Source organism: Syngnathus scovelli, chromosome 1 (assembly GCF_024217435.2).
Source record: "Syngnathus scovelli strain Florida chromosome 1, RoL_Ssco_1.2, whole genome shotgun sequence".
In the NCBI taxonomy this organism is placed as follows: domain Eukaryota; kingdom Metazoa; phylum Chordata; class Actinopteri; order Syngnathiformes; family Syngnathidae; genus Syngnathus; species Syngnathus scovelli.
Genome location: NC_090847.1, coordinates 9,930,970 through 9,953,679, shown reverse-complemented (window position 1 = coordinate 9,953,679; position 22,710 = coordinate 9,930,970). Strand labels below are relative to the sequence as shown.

Below are 22,710 nucleotides of genomic sequence, written 5' to 3'. Positions count from 1 at the left end.
ATACATGGAGCGCCATAACCAAGTAGCTGGAATAGTGTACAGGAACATCTGTGCAGAGTATGGACTGGAAGTCCCAAGATCCAAGTGGGAAACACCTCCAAAGGTGGTAGAGAATGACCAAGCCAAGATCCTCTGGGACTTCCAGATCCAGACAGACAGAATGGTAATGGCGAACCAACCGGACATTGTGGTGGTGGACAAAGAGCAGAGGAAAGCCGTTGTGGTTGACATAGCCATCCCAAATGATGGTAACATTAGGAAAAAGGAACATGAGAAACTTGAGAAATATCAAGGGCTCAGAGAAGAGCTGGAGAAGACCTGGAGAGTTAAGACTTCAGTGGTACCTGTGGTCATTGGAGCACTAGGGGCAGTAACCCCCAAACTGGAGGAGTGGCTGAAACAGATCCCAGGAAAAACATCTGACATCTCAGTCCAGAAAAGTGCAGTACTAGGAACAGCAAAGATACTGCGTAGAACCCTCAAGCTCCCAGGCCTCTGGTAGAGGACCCGAGCTTGAAGGGAAAAAGAGACCACCCACGGGGGGTGAGGAAAAGGTTATATATATATATATATATATATGTGTGTGTGTGTGTGTGTGTGTGTGTGTGTGTGTGTGTGTGTGTGTGTGTGTGTGTGTGTGTGTGTGTGTGTGCGTGTGTGTGTGCGTGTGTGTGTGCGTGTGTGAATGTGAAGCTTTACACAAATAAGACTTGCTAATTTTCTATTGCTCTGACACGATAAAAGAACTAGCCTCTTGTTAGGGTATGTATAAGAATAAAAAATACATTTGCATATATGACTTTTTAAAAAGGTCACCTGAAGTGTAATATAATCTGAAGAAATAGTGGGTTACAGAATGTGACACCGGCCTAAAGTTAAAAATGCCGAGGTGGCTTCAGAGTAAAGCACAAAGAAAAATAAAGTACATTCACATTTATCAAATACTTAGGGTGTATTCAGATTTGAAAAGTCCTTTAGTCTGCTTGTTTGGTACGGGCCAAAAGCGGACATAATTGGTTTGGTGTGGTTCCCATTAAGACTGTACATTTTGCAAGTGGAGTATATTTTGTAAACACACCACGCTTGTGACGATTTGTGCTCTCATTGGACAGCAATGACCAGGGCGGCACACAGAGCACAGACCCGCAAATGGATCAGAGCATTCCATCCATCCATCCATTTTCTGAACCGCTTAGTCCCCACGGGGGTCGCGGGCGTGCTGGAGCCTATCCCAGCTGTCATCGGGCAGTAGGCGGGGGACACCCTGAACCGGTTGCCAGCCAATTGCAGGGCACACAGAGACAAACAACCATTCGCACTCGCACTAACACCCTAGGGACAATTTGGAGTGATCAATCGGCCTACCAAGCATGTTTTTGGGATGTGGGAGGAAACCGGAGTGCCCGGAGAAAACCCACGCGGGCTCGGGGAGAACATGCAAACTCCGCACAGGGAGGGCCGGAGGTGGAATCGAACCCACACCCTCCTAACTGTGAGGCGGACGTGCTACCCAGTGCGCCACCGAGCCGCCTGCTCTGCAAATTTTTGCTGTTGGTATGGATCTACGCAGGTTGTATTCACACCTGAAGCAAACCGCACCAGAGTTCATTTGGAAGCGAACCGAGAGCACTTTTTCCGTTTCTTTAATCCGCACCAGGATTTGTTTGCATGTATTCACACCTGCACAAAAGGTCTGGACCAGCGTTGCAATTGAACCCTGGTCCGATTAAAGTGGACCAAACAGTCAGGTCTAAATACACCCTTAGTCTCCCTTTTGGTATTTAATGTTTTATTACATAAGATGACAACAGAAGATGTCTACGTAGGCCAGTTAAATGATCACAACTCTTAATTTTCCTCTTTGTCATCGCTTGTACCTGTCTTTGGAGCGGTGGTAAAAGGAAAGTAGTCGAAGAAATGGTAAAACAAAGTTGAGGAGTGATTCAGCTTCTAATATTCTCAATCTAAGGTGCAGTGAGTTTTGTCTCAGCATACCTTATTCCAGTTGACTCTCTTCATCACCGACTCAGGCTTGTAAAGCTTCTTGGGCTGAAGTCCATATGGTAGTTTGAGGACAGGAAGTGAAGGAGGCGGAGGAGGTGCGCCCGGGCCCCCAAAAAAAGGTGGAGGCGGTGGAGGCCCACACCCGGGTGGCGGCGGTGGAGGTGGAGGCCCCCCGCCCGGAGGAGGCGGCGGCGGCGGTGGACCGCTGGCATGGCCGGGAGGAGGAGGCGGCGGTGGTGGTGGAGGACAGCCACCCGGGGGAGGCGGTGGAGGAGGTGGAGGAGCGGGTGCCGCAGCACCTCCCGGTTGCGGTGGCAGAGGTGGTGCTCCGTGCGCAGCTGGACCAGCTGCAATCTGCAAAGAGACTCGGATGGAGTTTTTTGCTTTTGATTTTTTTATTTTCATTTGAATCAAGAGGCCAAAGGCGTTACTGTTACCAGCTCGGAGGCTTTATTGTGTTGCCAAAAAGATTTAGAGACTTACATCTTTGTTGTATTTTTTTTTTTTTGGGGGGGGGGGTGGGGGGGTGGGGGGGGGGGGGGGGTGTAGCTCTGCCCCTTTGCCTTAAAATAAGCAATTAATGGACTTTGCCACTGCGGATGAGACTGAGAAGAGGTAACATTCCCTCAGCATGTCTCCACTGCCACTCTAACCACATAAACACAGCCAGTGTGTGTGTGCGTGTGCGTGCGTGCGTGCGTGAGTGCGTGCGTGCGTATGTATGTGTGTGCGTGTGTGTGTGCGCGTGTGTGTGTGTGTGTGTGTGTGTGTGTGTGTGTGTGTGTGTGTGTGTATATATACCGTAATTTCCGGACTATAAGCCGCAACTTTTTTCCAAAATTTTGAACCCTGCGGCTTATAGTCAGGTGTGGCTTATATAAGATTTTTTTTCGTGATTTTTGTGATGACTTGATGACTTTTATACACTCGTAAAAAGGCTGTGGACCACTGTTGTGCGGTATCTTGAAGACAAAAACAACAACAAAAATTTTTGAAACACTACTATGGCTGCTGCTTATTCTGGCTATGTTGCTTGTGACTATTATGAGCTTTAGTAGGAATGCACGCTAGGTGACCTGCGTCAAAGGGCTCTAAACCCTTTTTCATACTCTGCCATGTGACTCAGAGATTACACAAAGCAGTGGCGCTGTTTGGACCATCTGCATTGTATTAAAACCCAATCAATCAACATTTAAATTCAATTCTTCTGACATTTTGCTCACCAAAAACAAGTTGTAATGAATGTGAACTTTTAATGCATTTTATTTAGAAGGTTACTTTGAACCCTGAGGCTTAAATGGCGGCGCGGCGTATTTATGGATTTTTACGGCTTTCTGTGTACTGTCTTTCTTTGTAAAAAACTCATGTGCACGTGCGGCTTATAGTCCGGTGCGGCTTATGTAAGAAAAAAACTAAAATATCCCTGAATTTTAGCTGGTGCGGCTTATAGTCCGGTGCGGTTTATAGTCCGGAAATTACGGTATATATAATATATACCGTATTTGCCGGTGTATTAGTCGACCTTTTTCGATCCAAAATCGACCGAAAAAAATCGACCTCGACTTATACACCGAGTCATAAAATTTAACTTCGTATTCATCGCTTCAAATGTGATGGTAACCAAGGCCGTTTCTCATGCATCTCATTGTGCGTGGGTGTGCGTCCGTCAGGCTCATCAAACAGCGAGAAACTGAATCATTATAAAGCGTTCGTCGCATTAACACGCATCCTCAACAACAATTTCAAATATTCTCACCTCAATAACGGACATTGAAAGCCAGGCAGCGACGATGACTGCTAGGGGGAAGTACTGGGTATTGAGCGAATGTGCGAGTCATCGCGCGTCAAGCAACGACAATAACTACCGGTACGGAAACATTCAATCGCCATGTCTAAATGAATGTCGTTGGCACTTAGAAAATATTCGCCAAACTTGGCCAGTCTTCCAGGGGAAGAGGCCGAATTTTCACTTGTTCTGGCCGACCGGAGGAACCAGCCGAGGCGGACACTTTACGGCGGTTGAGTCGTTGGCACTTAGAAAATATTCGCCAAACTTGGCCGGACTTCCAGGGGAAGAGGCCGAATTTTCACTTGTGGTGGCCGACACGGGGAACCAGCCAAGGCGGACACTTTACGGCGGTTGAGTCGTTGGCACTTAGAAAATATTCGCCAAACTTGGCCGGACTTCCAGGGGAAGAGGCCGAATTTTCACTTGTGGTGGCCGACACGGGGAACCAGCCGAGACGGACACTTTACGGCGGTTGAGTCGTTCGCACTTTGAAAATATTTGCCAAACTTGGCCAGACTTCCAGGGGAAGAGGCCGAATTTTCACTTGTGGTGGCCGACATGGGGAACCAGCCAGGGCGGACACTTTGGGGCGGTTGAGTCGTTGGCACTTAGAAAATATTCGCCAAACTTGGCCAGACTTCCAGGGGAAGAGGCCGAATTTTCACTTGTTCTGGCCGACATGGGGAACCAGCCGGGGCGGACTCTTTATGGCGCAAGAGCCGTTGGCACTTAGAAAATATTCGCCAAACGCTCTCAGGATAGAGAAGACCAAGAAGATGCCCTTTATGACGACAAACTAAATGAAAACGAATGGAACGAGCTTTTCGGAAATAGCGACGATGAAGACGAATTTTGAACTCTATGTACCGGCAATCACTTTATAATTATAATTTGTTGTTTCTTAACTAAAAATAAACCAGTTTCTAAGAGTGTTCATTGTTGTTAGTCTCTCTCGGTGCGTAATATCACAGGGTCATGAAGTAAATAATATTTAAAATGGCGTATAGATCGCTCGCTACAAACCCGCGAATTTGAACACATTTCGTCAATAAATTTCGCATATTTCTGATTGAATTTTGAAGTTTAATATAATGCAACAATTGAGCTCGACTTATACAAAGGATATATCATAAAATCGTAAATTTACATCGAATTTTAGGGGGTCGACTTATACACCGAGTCGACTTATACACCGGCAAATACGGTATATATACGGTGTGTACGAGGTTCTCATCCTATTAGGTGTGTGCATTCCCCAACCCAGTCACACTTACATCCTCCAAAGTCATTTTACCTAGAATGTGATTGGCATCTCTTTCAAAGACGTTGTGATTCATTACATCATGACTGATTGTTTATCAGGGCTAAAATTAGAGCTCCTCACTGTGACAATACAGATGTGACAATTATGTGTCTGTCAATCTCAAAGCCTCTGCGGCCCGTTTCCTCTTTCAGTGCTGATATAAGCAAATGGAAGGAAATTAACTGCTAAATTAAGAGTGTGCTTGGTTTCCGTATTGATGACGGGCTTATATAAAAATGATCTGGATTCATACTGAAGACTCAATGAGGGGGTCAGCGTGGCATGTAATTAACTCTGAATGCTATCTGATTAAATACTATGTCCCAATCTCATTTCTGAAATTCAATTCAATTGCAACATTATTACTCATGAAAATTGCACACAGCAAGCAGGAAATTTAAAGTGGGTGAAAAACATTACAGGCTGTTAGCGCTTCCAGCTTTTCTCTCTCTCTCTCTCTCTCTCTCTCTCTCTCTCTCTCTCTCTCTCTCTCTCTCTCTCTCTCTCTCTCTCTCTCGCTCTCTCTCTCTCTCTCTCTCTCTCTCTTTCTCTCTCTCTCTCTCTCTCTCTCTCTCTCTCACATACCCTCTGTCACTCTCGCTCTACCTAATGATCATGGCACTAAACAAGGTTTTCCTCCAATGTGTGATTTGAAGATGAATGGTTGGATGAATTGTCAGGTGTTTAAAGGGCCATACATGCAACAAGGACACCCACCTTGGCTTCAGAGTCCCTGATGAGTCTCTGAGTTTCTTTGAGCTTGTCACTTTCAATAGTTAACTGCAGATGCCAAATATACCCACACACACACACGAACATACACACACATTGTAGCCAAATCACAAACATTGGGGAGCAAACAGAGGCACACATGGGAAGGAGGGTTAGCGAGACGACTAGTATGCTATACACATACAACATATACAGTACATGGGGCGGACAAGTGTTAAAGTTGCAGACAAAGTCAAAGAGGACACGGTGTCGGCTTACACAGGACCGGTGCATCATGCATCCCCCTGTTTCCTTTCAATGAGCTTGTTTGATGCGCAAGAGACAGAGTGTAGCGTGCCTTTACACCTCAAAACCAGACATAATACATCATGTCATCTACAGTATCTTCAAAGGAAAATTTCCATGAAAAAGCAGAACGTGCGGTCCTTCAAAACACCTCTTCTGTTTGCTTTTTAGTTCTCGTTTTGGCATTGTGAAATCCATTTCAATGTTCTTAGATGTGCGACAGTCATTTCTGTATGTGAGTCATTTTGTTTGAAGCTGAGACAATGCATTGTTTACAAACACGAGTGCCTGGTCCATGGAGGAGTCAATCATATCTTTAATCATCGCGTCGTAAAGACCAGAAAACTGTTTACATTGTTGTTCTGCTTTCATGTATGGCTCTCCAGCACTCTTTGGATCGGTCTCCTTTTTTCAAATCTTCCTGTCTCTGAACTTTATGCTTCTCTGTTTTCCTGGAAATCATCTAGCTTTTCTGTCTCTGAGTATAAGTTCCGCATTGGTCCTTCCTGCTTCATGTTTGCCTGTTCCCATGCCTGTTTGGTGCCCCCCACAACCCCTCTAGAATTGTCACATCAGACATATACAGTCATTACCAAAGACTACAATTTTTCTGGTGTCACGTTCTACTCTTACCAAGTTATACTATATCTATATAACTTTGGTGGGTCGACTAAATATACCGACCCTGTGTCTGTATAATAAACACAGAGCAGTGACAGTAAAATGTAAGAAAATTACATTGTGAAACCAAATTTGCATTTTACACCGAACCAAGCATTAGGCAAGGTATGGCTGGAATTGTGTGCATTATCCCATAGCAATGCAGCTCACCACAATCTGATAATTTGCTGAAGTCAGTAATAGTGTCTAGTGTGATTTAGAAAACAGTGGTCTGAAAACAACGGCTTTTAACGCAACAGGATGAGACACAACTGTGAAACCGCACACTCACGTCGAGGCAAAACAACTGACGTAAACGTGACATACTACGTAGACGTATATTACAGTATTTTACACTACTTAGATTTCAATACCTTATGTCCTTTAATTTCCACTTGGACAATCAAAAACAAATCAACAACTTTTAGTAAGCAAGGTTTACCATGTTTGGTTAAGGCTGTTACTGGAATGCAATACTCATTGTAAGGGAAATGTTTGAAAGATTACGCCATACATATTTTAATGGTTGAGGTTTTACCAGATCCTTCTGTTTAGTTAAATTTGCATCATGAATGTGTTAAAAAAAAAAAAAAAAAAGAAAAGCAAATTCTAGCCTGGTTGACCACTGCAGACCGCCATCTACTCCCGGGGGCCGATTGAGGTCAGCTTCAAGTCTGTCAGCTTGTTAAAAGCTATTAATGGGATGATCCAGAGTTCCGCTGCGTACTACTGCACTGCTACATTATTCATCATATCTCCAGCCCAATTGCAGTGAATACGCTACAAGCAAAAGGCTTGGGGAAGGGCGGACGATTCCCCACTTGTTGTGATTCCCATCTCCTTTTGTTGATGTTTACATTACTCCACTCAATTGGGGGATAATCAAAAAGGCACATCAAACAGGCTGCTTGTTACAATGCCAACATTCCTGGTAGAGCAGCGCTCATTAATTGTGCCTGGTTGCGGCAAACAAGGTGAGCGGAAGCAACTTGGGCATGCATGTGTTTTAATATCTGACAGACGGTCTCTTCGGATGAAAGGTTAGCGTTCCCTTCCACTTCATTCTTAAAAAATAATGACGAAAAAAAAACATGCCTGCGACAGCAGGGAGGCTTTGATGGTAAGCGCTATAAACGCGGCATCTAAATAGTCTCCGCTCGCTAAGTCAATGGTTTTAGCGGCGCTCTGTCGACCGCGGATGAAGGTGGCAAAATACACTCACAATTATCAGAGAGGCTGTTGTCGTGTTCACCACTCGAGATAGGATTGGAGAGGTACACGAGGCTAACTCACACAAGATCAAAAACTGCACTTGGTTGGCTGTTACTGCCATTGCACAATTAAATTACACGAACATGGGTATTTATGGGCCTTGGGGAAGACTTTTCGCAAATTTGATTTCATTGTCTGTGTTTATGGAGATTATATACAGATAGCAATCGGGTGTGTTGATGTAGGGATACACCTAAAACAGGCTGGAAAGGCGATTGGACTTGGCCAGCCCTGTTTTAAGATATTAATATGGGCTGTTCAGGTGTGCTGTTAGTTATTTTGATATGTGTTCTAGGGCTTGATTCCTATTCTCCATTAAGTCTCACACAAATTACTGGCAAAACTTTAGCTAGACTGTAAACATTCAAATAATAGATACATTTACCAACTTTGAGTAGTAAATTAGCATTTTTTTGCTTCTAAAGGAGAGATATGCCTTTGTTGTACAAGATGACATTTGAAACAAAAAGGGGAAGAGAAGAGACACTTTAAACTGCGGTGATATCATTAAAAGGAGCAGGCAGTAATCAGGAAGTGAGAAAGTGATGCGCAAGTTTGGATCTGACATTGCTATTGGTGTGCAGCCATGATTTCATCTCGCTTGCTCCATCAAAATTGGCTTACATTATAAACCATTACTGCTCTTTCCTCTCAAGGCGCTGCTAAAATGTTTGCAATTGGGTTAAAATGGGAAAGTAGTTTTCTGTGCTGAGAATTGGAGGTTTTGCTCAGGAAGAACTGTTTTCAGAGGCGGTAAAAAAGAAATGCAATCCACTTCCAAGATAATAAAATTACATTGGAAAAGCTTAGATGCCGAGCCTCAGCCACATTAAGACCTCCAACTTAAGGAGATTGACCCTTTATTAAATCAAATGTTGGCATACCATACTTAGAGAACATCTGTGAGAGGTGCAAAAAGCTCTCCAAAGATTGAGATGTCGAGTCCAAAAATAACCGCAGGTTGTTTTTGGGTGGATTTACCTGAGACTCCAGGGCCTGGATTTTCCCTTCCAACTCTTTGATTTTCTCCTCTTTCTTTTGAGACTCAGCCTGGGCCTCCTGCCGTGCGCTGAACTCCTCGTCAAACTGCAAGAAAGAGGACACAAATATGTCAACGTGTGCACACTGATGAAAACAAGGTGGCGGAGGCTGGAGAGCGGCGGGGCGTCTCCAGAGAGCGGCCTCGGGGCACATCAACAGACGCCAAAAAAACAAGGCGTTCTATTCGCAGTCTTCATCACCCGGGAGTCCTGTTGTCCTTTATCTTTGTTTCAGGGCTGGTTTTCATACATGTTGATGGATTTAACCTTTGCACAAAACCAAGACATGTCAGCGCAATGACTTCACAGACCCAGCAGGGTGCACGCACTGGGCTACTAAGACGCTAAGCCTAAGAAAAAAAGATATAGAAACATAGCCGGAAGCTTCTTCGAATCACAATGGCACGCTTTAAAAATACATTCTAATTGTATGCATTAACTTTTGACCTCACTTAGCATCAATTCATATTATAGTGCAAGAAGCATAAGACGAAAAAAAAATAAGAGCAATTAGCATCAAAAGGTAAATTGTGCATCTGTCGATTTTCATAGGCGTTTTGCAAGAGAAAAAGAAAAATATCCACCGGGAAAATATTTACTCAATCAAAGGATTCATGATGTTAATTTGATTTACCTGTCTTTGTTTTTTATATGTCTGATTTGTATTTTAAATGCAACACTTTGTATGGAGCTAATGGTTATTTTGAAAGTGCACTATAAATAAAGTTGAGTTGAGTACATTTTTTTTTTAAATCATTGATCTCAACAGAATTTTTGGTGTTGAAATTAAAACAACTTGGAAGTGAACCAGCAAAACGAAACATATTGCAGTCTATTTCTACTGCTTCAGCAATGAAATGCGTATTAAGAAGGTCTCAGAGCAAAGACGCATCAAAACACCTGCACAAAACTTAAGTGCAGCTCGGTACTGTGCACAAATCAGAACCTCGCCATTGATTCTTGTACCGCTGATACGGATCATGTAGCGTCGCAGCCAGGTATTGATTAAAGCATGGAAAATCGATAGCTTGTCTGGGAGCAATGCGGAAGAAAAGACTTTCCTGATAGGACTCGGCCAAGCAAGGGGCCTGTTGAAGTGATTAATGCCTCACCTTTTTGGAGTACTCGGCAGCTTTCTGCTCGCTCTCTTCAACTTTGGATTTGTCTACACACTGATCTGCAAGAAAGCAAATAAACACACACACACATCAATATATTACACGCACCTTTCTATGCATTGTTACCTGCCCTCGCCTCTACCAAAGAAGTTTATTTTTCTAACTAACATTTATTTGTTTCTGAGGATTAAGCAAAAACTCCTTAATTCATACCTGAACTTGGTTTGCGTAGTGCGTATGAGCCCCATTTTGAATTATAATGTATCCAACCAGACATCTACTACATGTTTTTCCTCATAATGTGAATTCCAGAAAGTTAAATTATTGGTTTTATTGTGATGTAGTGGCAGACGGACAAAGAGATGACAGCTCAAAAGTCAAAATTCCAACATTTGCAGAATACTATAGATTAAATATTTTGGGGCATTTCGTTAGCTGGGTAAGTGACTAGGTAACCATAACAGAGCTTGTCATCTCTTCAGCACATGCGAGTGACACTTCGGAGGGGGGAGGGGGGGGGTGCACGTGAACATTAATTATCACCTCAATGTACGTGACTACGTGTGTGCGCGTGCGTGGTTTTTTTTTTTTTTTTTTTGGGGGGGGGGGGGGGGGGGTGCATGTCTCCAAGCGTGCATGCCTTCCTTTAGCAAAAGATCAAAATACTGGACATTAATTATCATGTATTTATGTATTTTCTTTTTATTTGTCTTTCTTATTATTTTTATTCCTTGTTAAATTGCATATCTTACTGAGAAATAGCTGTTATTAGGGAAGAAGCAGACCCCCGATGTGAACAAAATCCTGAAAAAAAAAAAAAAGCAGAAAAAAGAAGACCCCTCACGGTCCATGTGTCTTTTGTGTGGGTCATTGCAAACTTTCTTGCAGTCGGTCATAATTCTGCAACGTGAGCAAGGATGTTTACTTGGAGTTAAAACTTTTGATGATTCTTCTTTTTGACAGACTCAGAACTTTTATGGAACAGTACGAACAAAACTTTATTCGTTCTGTATAATAAAATAATTTAAAATAGATCAGTGATTCTCTGCCCTAATATAAAGAAATCTATTTTGACACGTTGCAATCTAAATTGACGATAACGATTGTATTGAAAAAATAAAGAACGGTTTCCCTTTTTTTGACATTTGCAAAATAATCTCAGACTTTTTTTTAAAGATAAAATGATAATCTAGGAGGGACATAGTTGTTTTTCTCAACACAATTGTTATCTGCTTCGTCCAAAACAATGCTATTCTAGTTTATGATTATACTACAATTTGATTAGGACAAGCAATTGTAACGAGCTATAAAATTGTAGGTTTAGAATTGTGAGCATGGATCGAGTTTTTTCCTTTTGGAATTTGAATAGACCGCACATAGAAATGGGCATCATTGGTTCTTTGTGTAGATTGTATACTATTGGAAATTGTAAAAGTGTCCCTACTAAGAAGGAAAATTTACCAATCAAATGGGTGAAGTCCACATCTAATCGGCGACTGTAGCCAAAGTCGGGGTCCGTACCACTTCGATGCAAGACCACCTGCGAGATGCATTCTTCAATCACCTTGTAGTACTGAGGCCTGGCAGGTCACAAATCATAAAGCAGAACAATTATAGAGGATATGATAGACACAAACTCGACACGACTAATTAAGTGTAAATTAGTCCCTCATCTGAAATAGAGGTCACAAAATGCCAAATTGGGGGGGGGGCAAAAATGGAGAAAATAGCCGAGTGCCTTGTTAAATTTGATCACTTGTTTCACTCCCGTCGTGAAATGAGCAGATAATGGTCACACCGCGACCGAGCGAGTGCTCGTGTGTCCATTTCAAGGTGACAGCCAGCCCTCACGTGTAATTTGCAATCATCTTGGCCAATTACAGCAACCATAAAAAGAGATATGTAAATCTAATCAGTGCAATGTGCGTAATTGAAAGCACAATGACCAGAAAAACATGTCAGCTAGTAGTTAGAAGTTAGCTCGGTTATCCAGCCGTGTGGTTGTGTGTATGAGATGCAGGAACGGGCTGGCAAACGTGACCTTTTGGCGGTGAAACTATCTACTTTAATTGCTTGTGACATTTAGCAAATAGATTGCCATTTAAGATGAGTTCCTAACTGAGGAATAATGATTTTCTAAGCTTGGCTTTAACCCCTAGTTCATTTAAAAAATCACGGGGCAAAAAGTTGCTATACTGAAGATTAAATGTGGATATATATATATAAAAAAAAAAAAAAAAAACTTTTCCTCACCCCCCGTGGGTGGTCTCTTTTTCCCTTCAAGCTCGGGTCCTCTACCAGAGGCCTGGGAGCTTGAGGGTTCTACGCAGTATCTTTGCTGTTCCTAGTACTGCACTTTTCTGGACTGAGATGTCAGATGTTTTTCCTGGGATCTGTTTCAGCCACTCCTCCAGTTTGGGGGTTACTGCCCCTAGTGCTCCAATGACCACAGGTACCACTGAAGTCTTAACTCTCCAGGTCTTCTCCAGCTCTTCTCTGAGCCCTTGATATTTCTCAAGTTTCTCATGTTCCTTTTTCCTAATGTTACCATCATTTGGGATGGCTATGTCAACCACAACGGCTTTCCTCTGCTCTTTGTCCACCACCACAATGTCCGGTTGGTTCGCCATTACCATTCTGTCTGTCTGGATCTGGAAGTCCCAGAGGATCTTGGCTTGGTCATTCTCTACCACCTTTGGAGGTGTTTCCCACTTGGATCTTGGGACTTCCAGTCCATACTCTGCACAGATGTTCCTGTACACTATTCCAGCTACTTGGTTATGGCGCTCCATGTATGCTTTACCTGCCAGCATCTTACACCCTGCAGTTATGTGCTGGATTGTCTCAGGACCTTCTTTGCACAATCTACACCTGGGGTCTTGTCTGGTGTGGTAGATTTGGGCCTCTATTGCTCTGGTGCTCAAGGCCTGTTCTTGTGCAGCCAGGATCAGTGCCTCTGTGCTGTCCTTCAGACCAGCTCTTTCTAGCCATTGGTAGGATTTCTGGATATCAGCTACTTCAGCTATGTTTCGGTGGTACATCCCATGTAGGGGCTTGTCCTCCCATGATGGTCCCTCCAGCACCTCATCTTCCTTTGATGCCCATTGTCTGAGACATTCACTGAGCACGTCATCCGTTGGGGCCTTATCCCTGATGTACTTATGGATCTTGGATGTTTCATCTTGGATCGTGGCTCTCACGCTCGCTAGTCCTCGGCCTCCTTCTTTACGGCTAGTGTACAGTCTCAGGGTGCTGGACTTGGGATGGAACCCTCCATGCATGGTTAGGAGCTTCCGTGTCTTGATATCTGTGGTCTGTATATCTTCCTTTGGCCACCGTATGATTCCTGCAGGGTACCTGATTACTGGTAGGGCGTATATATATATATATATATATATATATATATATATATATATATATATATATATATATATATATATATATATATATATATATATAGATGAAAGATGGCTGTAATTTTCATTATAGGTACACTTCAAATATGAGAGACAAAATAAAAAAAAAAAAAATAAATCAGGAAATTCACATTGTCTGATTTTTAAGAAATTGATTTGCAAATCATGGTGGAAAATAAGTATTTGGTCAAAAACAAAAGTTCTTATTAATACTTTGTTATATACCCTTTGTTGGCAATGACAGAGGTCAAACATTTTATATATATATATATATATATATATATATATATATATATATATATATATATATATATATATATATATATATATGAATATAATTATATACATATATATATGAATATAATTATATATATATATATATATATATATACGCACACACACACACACACACACACACACACACACACACACACAAACACATACACAAACAATATTATGCAACATGTGGACCCGAGCTGAGAAAATAATTACTCGTGTGAAAACAAAGAGTCTGAGGTGAAGTAAAAGAAAAAATGAAAATAAACATTTGGACGCTTTCATTTTTTTAATGCATATTCTTTAAAGCTTGAGCTGGCAGCTTCGCCCACTCGTGATTGGATGAAGCTCGCGAGTGTCGCCTTGCTTGGCTTAAAATGCAGTGCTGCTCATCTTACGACTGTCACCCATGTACCCTGCGTTTTTATCTCAATAAGCTGCCCTATTTTACCACCGCCCCGCATCCTTCACCACAGCCAGGCGGCCGCAGTGACGGCAAGAGTGACCCAGAACTGTCAGGGCTCAACACGGTGGGCTCCAAAAAAGCCAACATATGTCCCGCCGCATCACTCCCCACCTCTTCCTTTTTTGACTCTGGCACCTCCGGTTCTTCCAGTCGCTGCCGAGCGCTATCCCAGTCACTTGATTCAGCTCTGCTCCACATAGCCAATGTAATCCCCATATCGGCGTGCTCCGAAAGAGCACATCTGCTCTATATTTACAGGGAGGTTTTGATGTGCTCCCATTCATTAGGTTTGCACTGAGAGATTAATTATTAAAAATAAACCAAGTCCCCGAGGGAAGAGCAACAACTGAGAGCAATGACAGTCGACATGGCACTTGAATGCTTTTGGCCCAGTTTAGATTATGCCCAATTTCATATACTACATACATTAGAACTGCTAACATTGCAATTGCATTTACTCAGATAATTAACTCTAATTGACATCCTCCCTCAAATAATAATCCTTCAACATACATTATAAATGTCACATCTAGAACTTTCTTTCTGTTTTCTGCAACACTGCAGAACATTTTCTAAAGACACTGTTTAGACAATGGACAGTCTATACAAAAAAAAAAACCGCATCACCTCCAGCAAAAACAAAAACATTACCTGACATTTACAGGTAAAAGTGGAGTGACTTTTAAAATGAAAGTCTGTTGTAGGCAGGATGAACATGAGTAATATTCAGAAAAATAAATCATGAATTAATTACACATGGATTCAACCATCATCAGTAGTAGAAATAGTCACAGTGGAAGGAGTAGTAGCAGTAATAGTAGGACTAGTTGTTGATATGATATATGATATATGATATGATATGATGATATGATACATCGTATCGTATTGTACTATCCATTCATCCATTTTCTGTATCGCTTGTCCCAGCGGTCATAGGGCAGTAGGCGAGGGACACCCTGAACTGATTGCCAGCCAATCGCAGGGCACACAGAGACAAACAAACATCCGCACCCGCACCTACGGGCAGTTTGGAGTGCTCAATCGACCTACCATGCATGTTTTTGGGACGTGGGAGGAAACTGGAGAACCCGAAGGAAACCCACGCAGGAGAACATGCAAACTCCAAACAGGGAGGGCCGAAGGTGGAATTGAACCTGCACCCTCTGAACTGTGAGACGGACATGCAAACCAGTGCATCACCATGCCATTATATTATTTTACATTGTGTTGTGTTGTGTTGTATTGTATTATTATTCTACCATGAATACGTAAGCATTTGTTCAAACAATGGTGTAACATTATTAAATTAAGTCGAATTTGGATGAAACCTGGTTGATGTCACATTCAATAGATTATTTAATAATACATATCGATTCATGTTTCTTTGCTGGGCGAGTGGAGAAGAATTTAGCAATGGTGCCACATGCAATGGCAACCACCCCGAGGCCAGTAGATGTCAGGTTAGCCCATCTGCATCCCAGTTCTGAGGTTGTGGGTTCAAATCCACGCTCTAGCTTTCTGTGTAGAGTTAGCATCTTCTCCTTGTACATATGTTGGTTTTATCTGAGTATAGTCAGAAAAAGCAACATGGGTGTCTGTTTTATCAACAAAAGTAACATGAACTAAATCTCACTCAAATTTCTTATGAAATATGAAATCTATCTTAGTTTAGAGCAGTTCTCTCTAAGATCCTCACTGACTCAAATTACGTCTTATTGCCCGCTTGGAAAGAGGTACATGGCCACTAAAGCTGAGGAGGAAGTGGCTGCAGCTTTTTAATGTGAATTCCTTTCCCTCGTTTCCTCCTTATAGATGAGTGATGCATTATTTATAACTCCAAGGGTAGACCAACTTGTCTATGATAAATTCATCTCTCTCCTCTGATCATACCCTCGCTTTCCGACGTTCTTTTTACAAGTTTGCTGTCTGCAAAAAAGTCCTGACTCAGCATCGAATTCATCAGTGTCATTTGTTCTTGCCCGGTGACTGACACAATTTCTCTAAAAAAGTGAAAGTTAAAAGGTAACACTATTAAGCAGTATTTAAAAATGTTATGCTGTAAAGACCTATCACTACATTTTTACAGTAACAACATCCAGATTTGTCAGTGAGTGAGTGAGTGAGTGAGTGAGTGAGTGAGTGAGTGAGTGAGTGAGTGAGTGAGTGAGCGAGCGAGCGAGCGAGCGAGTGAGTTATAAAACAACACTAGCTGGACTCAATAGCTTGCAATGGAAAGTGCAGCATGTTCTTCAAATAGTGACAGGCAGCATTTGTTTTTGCGCTGCAGAAATTCCATATTTTTTTTAAGTAAGGTCTTATAGATGGAGAGTTTCGTTGATGTGTAAGTATTACTTTGATGCTGCATGTGAGGGATATAGTTAGAGTACTTATGTGGGCTGAAAAAATAACTGATTAATTAACAATTTATCAAATTTGATTTAATTATTTCAGGGGGTATCTCAGAATAGCTCACTGAAAAGGTAGTGTCTTTTTAGATCAGTTATTTGCTTCTTAAAATGGGCATCAAGTCAATTTGAGGCAGAGGTCACCAAATGAAAAGAATTGTCTACTTGAGGTGAGGCATTTATTTACAAGGTCATCGAACAGGGAAATTAATTGAAGTATGGCATCTGTTAGAAAAGAGGCTATTTGAGGACACACAATATATTAGCAGAGGTCATTAAAGAAGCAAGTGCCTATTTAAGGTTAGGAGTTTTTTTTTAAGTGGGTGATAGTCTAACCAAAGCATCTATTTCTCAGTGTTTAACTTACCTGATGTAGTAGTCGTTCCGGATGAGCAGCAGGTGCTGCAGAATGGACAGGAAGTAGGCCTCGGAGCCCGTGTCTTTCACCATGTTGGATAAGAGATGATACACCTCATTCATGTCAGTGGAGGGGGTAAAGTTAAAGAAAACAATTGAGCGACAACAATCAGCCTCATCAGGCTCAATTCATGTATTCCTAACATCTTATACTGAACACCATTCAAATGCACAGTTTGAGACATTCTTGTTTTCTTTTCACACCTCCGCTTCCTGACAGGCATCATTGGGTGAAAGCAAACACAGATGTGATTCCTCTTATCAGTTTTCTCTAGGGAACTGAAAACCCTGATAACAGCTAACTTAAAGGAGAGAAGGAACCATGGGGGGGAAAGAGGAATAAAATAATTCCCTTGAGTTACCTGTCACTTGCATGCCTACAAAATAGAAAAAAAATAATTAGATGACGAAAGAGTTTGCACATTTAAGGCGAGTACGACGGAGAGACGCACTAGTTTGCAGAACAACAATTATGCTGAGAGTCACTTTTTTGATTGAAAGTGGCATTCACTCTGTGGCAAAGGAATGAGGGAGGGAAAAATCTCAGGTTATTAAATTTGCAAAAGGTATTGATTATGTGTCTTCTGTCAGCCTGCCCCAGAAGGGAGCACTGATGGCTTCGACATCTAAAACACATCCTTCACATGTCTCAATCTGCAACACTCTTCATTCTTCAATCACTCTCTGCATACAACACTAACATATTCAGCTCTTTGTACTGCATTAAACGGTTAAATAAATATATATCAGCACTATTAAATATTTGATTTGTGCTTGTCAAACTTCCAATAGCCTTTGGGGGCTTAAAGGGTGCTATTGAATACAACGCCAGGACTATGTAGTTGTTGATGTGAGAAAAATAATTTCCCCACGGAACCTTATTCTGTTTGAAAAAAGATATTAATGTACACACAAAGACCAAGATGAGAATTTCCCACCTAAATCGGAATTATACCTTTTAAAATATTTACCGCATTTTCCAGACTGTAAGTCGCAGTTTTTTTCATAGTTTGGCTGGGGGTGCGACTTATACTCAGGAGCGACTTATATGTGAAATTATTAACACATTATTACTTGATCATTATCATATTACTTGCCTACTAGTATATCACTTCACATGTTATTTTGACACTAAACCGCATAAGGGCGCTCTAGGCCTGTGGAATAATTGGAACTGCAACTGACGATGAGTCTGACGTCAGCAACGCATCTACTTCGGAGTCAGCTGAGTTGTTTATAAGTGACACAGTGGACGAGGATTTCGATGAATTTAATGATTTGGAGTGACACGGATGGTTTGATAAACTTGTTATTTATGTCATAGTTATTTTATATATAGTTTATATATAGTTATATAGGCCGGTGGAATAATTGGAACCGCAACTGACGAGTCTGACGTCAGCGCTGCATTTATTTCCGGAGTCAGCAGAGTTGTTCATAAGTGACACAGAGGATGAAGATTTCGATGGATTTAATGATTTGGAGTGACACAGATGGTTTGATAAACGTATTTATGTTATAGTTATTTGAATAACTCTTAATATGTTACGTCAGGCATGTTCTCAGTTCCTCTTTTATGTGTTTATGCAACGTCAGCATACCGTACCGTTCAGCCTGTTGCCTATTAATGTCTGTTCTTGGTGTTGGATTTTGTGAAATAAATTTCCCCCAAAAATGCGACTTATACTCAGGTGTGACATATATGTTTTTCCCCTTTATTGTGTGTTTTATGGCTGGTGCGACTTATACTCCGGTGCGACTTGTACTTCGGAAAATACGGTACATCGGACTAAAATAATTAGGTGGGTGGCATTTTCACTTTTCATTAAATGTAGCGGCACAGAATATTATAATTGCATCTGTTTTACAAGAAGGGAAATAGCTTTAAAATCGCAACTTAAGTCGTAACTGCTTGCTTGGGTCATATACAGAGCCTGTTGTCACAAGTACTTCATAGCATTTTGTACATTCTTTTTTTATGGCTGTAATCTTTGTTTTATTGACTAGTTATTGGAAATGTAACCTCCTACAACTCATATCTTTGAAATTCTGGCAAACTAAAGTGTCAAGTGTGCATGAACTAGATATGGAGCTACTGAGAAACTCAGGAGAGTGGAATGTCTGCGGCCGTACGATTCAGATTTTAACCAACCAAAAGAAGGAAGTATACGCGTTTGTTAACGAAGACAAAAATCTGGGATGAAAATGTGATGTTGACCAGCGTTTTAAACATGAAAATGGTGTTTTGGGGGGACAAGAGGAGATTGCTTATATTATTTCTCCAATTTCATCACCATCTTGAGGTACCTGACTTTTAAAGGAAAAAAACAATACTTTGGTCCTGTACTTCCACCAACAGTGTTGGAGCTGATGTTTGATACCTTTTTTTTCCAACAGTGTCTTTAATTAATATCAAATTTGAGGCGAGGGAGTCGTGGGGATAGAAATCCCTCTCAGGTATACATTTCCTGCCTTGTATTAGCTGAGCATGAGGTCTGGGAGAATTACCAGTCATGAGATTCAATTTGGCTCCACTAGTGCAACATTGCAGAGGACATAAGAAGGAACTCAAGGCTGGGAAAGTATCCAAGTGGTGCTATCTATCACTAAACTGCAGACATAGACCCAACGTAGAATAACAATCCATTCAATGACCCCTCTTCTCTCTCGCCAAATAATGAATAAACATGAGTGGCAGTGGGATGTAGGTCAGGGGTAGGGTCAATCAATCACCATTCCACAGCTACTTAATATTTATGAGCGTCCCACAGCCATCTCCTTTGCACCGGGACCCGAGCCGGACACAGATTGGAGCGGCTTGCGCTGGTCAATAATCGTGGAGAAACAAGACGCAGTTTCAGGTAAGAAGAAGTACCCCCGCTGTGGTGTTATTGTGTAGGCAGACGGGCTGGTGAGGCGTCTTGAATGATACCCTCAAGCATTGCGATCAATACCCCACATTGTCCTTGGAAACAAACATTGGACCATCTCATTTGTGAACCTGCTCAAGCACATCATTAATCCAAGTGGGCTCCCCCCGCCCCCCTAGAAGCACACGTTTCACCTGAGTGTGTCAACATAAAGTGTCACTCACGGCAGCGCTTTGTGTCACCGGGACAAGTGTGGGATTTGATAGGCTTTGGGAAAAAAAAGTCTGCGGACATCTGCATGACAATGGCAGGTGTCTAGAACGTGGCTTCCCAGTGCCACTCATTCATACATAGCCCCAGAGAAGATTGGTAAATTATTAAACAGCTTGGTGAAGAACTTTCTGACTCTGGATTGAATTAGTGCCAATTTATTAACTTTCGAGTAGACACTAGTGGAAGGAGGACAGCTACAAGAAAAGAGAAGCATCCTCAATATTTTGAAGTGGCAAACTTCCCTACAACAATATGAAGTGCTGATACGGTCTAATTTCCAATTGTAGAAAATAGGAGCATAGTTGTCAATAATAGAAGCACTATAATAGTTGTAGTAATAGAAGAGGAAGCGTAGGTTCTGTTATCGTGCGTTACAGCAGCATACTGGTAGTTTTGTTTACAGTAGCACTGCTTTTAGTACTAATAGATTTTTTAATAGTAGTAATAGTAGCAGCAGCAGTTATTGTTTAATAATAATAATAATAATAATAATAATAATAATAATAATAATAATACATCAAACTTATATATAATAATACTACTACTACTAATAATAATACTACTAGTAATAATAATAGCAATAATAATAATAATAATACATCAAACTTATATAGTACGTTTTTGGACTCTCAGACACTTCACAATTGTACTCAAAGCGCTCACACACCCATTCACACAGCTTACGGTGGTGGTAAGCTACATGTGTTCCCACAGCTGCCCAGAGGCAGGCTGACAGAGGCATGGCTGCCAGTGTGCGCCTACGGCCCCTCCAACCACCACCGAACATTCGTATCCAGTGTGGGTGGCACTGGAGGCGAGGTGTGTGAAGTGTTTTGCCCAAGGACACAATAACACGTGACTCGGACAGAGCTGGGTTCGAACCGCTGACCCTCCGGTTACTAAACGACCTGTTTTATTGCCTGAGCCACGGGCACCACATGTGACCATAACACAAGTGTAGAACATTTTTGTAGTTAGCAATATGTGTTTGTAGTACCACTGGTATTAATTGTTATAGTGGTGTAAAATCAGTTGCAGTAAGAGTAGTTTTATGACTAATGTTCTTCTTGCTGTAGTAGGCGTAGTAGTAGTGATGATGTTGTTGTTACGCATCAGTAGTAGGAGAAATAGTAGTAATGGTATACTAGTTGAATAGGCTATAACGAGAATTCCACAACTAAGAGTAGAGACTTGCTTGTAACAAGAGTCACGAGTCACCCTGAACAGAAAAACAAGTATAAGGAGATGTAGAGAATGAAGAAGTAATGTGAAGGAGGTGGAGGTGAAGAACATGAGCATATTTGCCCAACCTACACTGGCTTCCCAGGAGGAGCTTAATATTGTGCACAAGATCCTCAAATCCCTCTATAATGAAGCAAATCGCGAGGGAACTTCAGTCAATCAAAGTCATCATGTTGACATACCACTTGCTGCTACATCAGCACAAGTGGTCATCCATATAATGTACACAGAAAGAACAGGACAGATGGGCAAAGGATATTCCATCTCGGCCCGAATGTCATCCAGGCGATGGGAGAGTTCGATGGAGTCCTCCTCCTTGTTCTCATTGAACACCTTGAGCTGGATGTCCAGCTCTTCCGTTTCTTTGAGCTCCTGAAATGAGTTGGACAAATAATTACTGGGGTACTTTTTTTACAGTTGTCCAAAAATGATTGATTTTAGGTGGACTGACTAAGTAAAAGTAATGTTAATAGACAGTGATTGATCCAGGCTGGATCCCAGGTCAAGACTTTAATCAACAAGTAATCCCAGTTTCCCAAGACTTCCATTTTAGAAAATGGATGCAATCAATAGTGTTAACAGAAAAAAAAATTGGCATTGCTGGTTGTAATCCAACGTTAGAGAACTTCACACAAATCCCCGACACTGTGAATAGTACAAATTATTCAACACCTGTTCGATTTGCGAAACACTGTGGGGGCTCTCGCTTGAAATGTCAGCGGCGGAACTGAACGGAAGCGACGTGGCCAAAGGAAGCCTAATTTCTGCAGGTGTCGACGAGCCGCCGTCATGTTTTTAAGGCCCATCTGTCTGAAGCAATGATGGTTCAGAGGGAGTGAGTATGATGGCTTAAGGAGATACGGTGGAGGGAAAAATAAATGCATGCATGAAGAAGACAGTTTATTTTATTTTTTTTGCTTTAACCTTTGCACTGCACTTTTTATGGAAATCGGCTAAGCTTGTTAAGAATGACAGAGCTAATTTATATCGATATTTTTGAACTGATAATTGATATTTTCAAGTTGCTTGGCACACTGGCATAGAATACAGCAGTGCTACTCAATTAGCGGTCCGCAGCCCACATGCGGCCGAGCTCCAGGAGTGGCCCAGCCTGTGGTCCAGCCTGCCTGAATTGAATTATA

At 41.8% G+C, this 22,710-nt stretch overlaps 1 protein-coding gene across 6 annotated transcripts in view; it reads right to left on the bottom strand.

Moving 5' to 3' along the window:
• Nucleotides 1-22,710, bottom strand: part of diaph2 (diaphanous-related formin 2) — a 334,433-nt gene that overhangs the window by 200,659 nt on the left and 111,064 nt on the right. For all 6 annotated transcript variants that reach the window (XM_049746603.2, XM_049746754.2, XM_049746826.2 and 3 more), the window contains 6 exons: nucleotides 21,828-21,940; nucleotides 17,134-17,250; nucleotides 11,665-11,783; nucleotides 10,198-10,262; nucleotides 9,027-9,131; nucleotides 1,996-2,358 (listed from right to left, as the gene is read on the bottom strand). In XM_049746603.2, coding sequence (XP_049602560.1) covers nucleotides 1,996-2,358; nucleotides 9,027-9,131; nucleotides 10,198-10,262; nucleotides 11,665-11,783; nucleotides 17,134-17,250; nucleotides 21,828-21,940 — 882 coding nt within the window. The remainder of the gene's footprint in view (nucleotides 1-1,995; nucleotides 2,359-9,026; nucleotides 9,132-10,197; nucleotides 10,263-11,664; nucleotides 11,784-17,133; nucleotides 17,251-21,827; nucleotides 21,941-22,710) is intronic.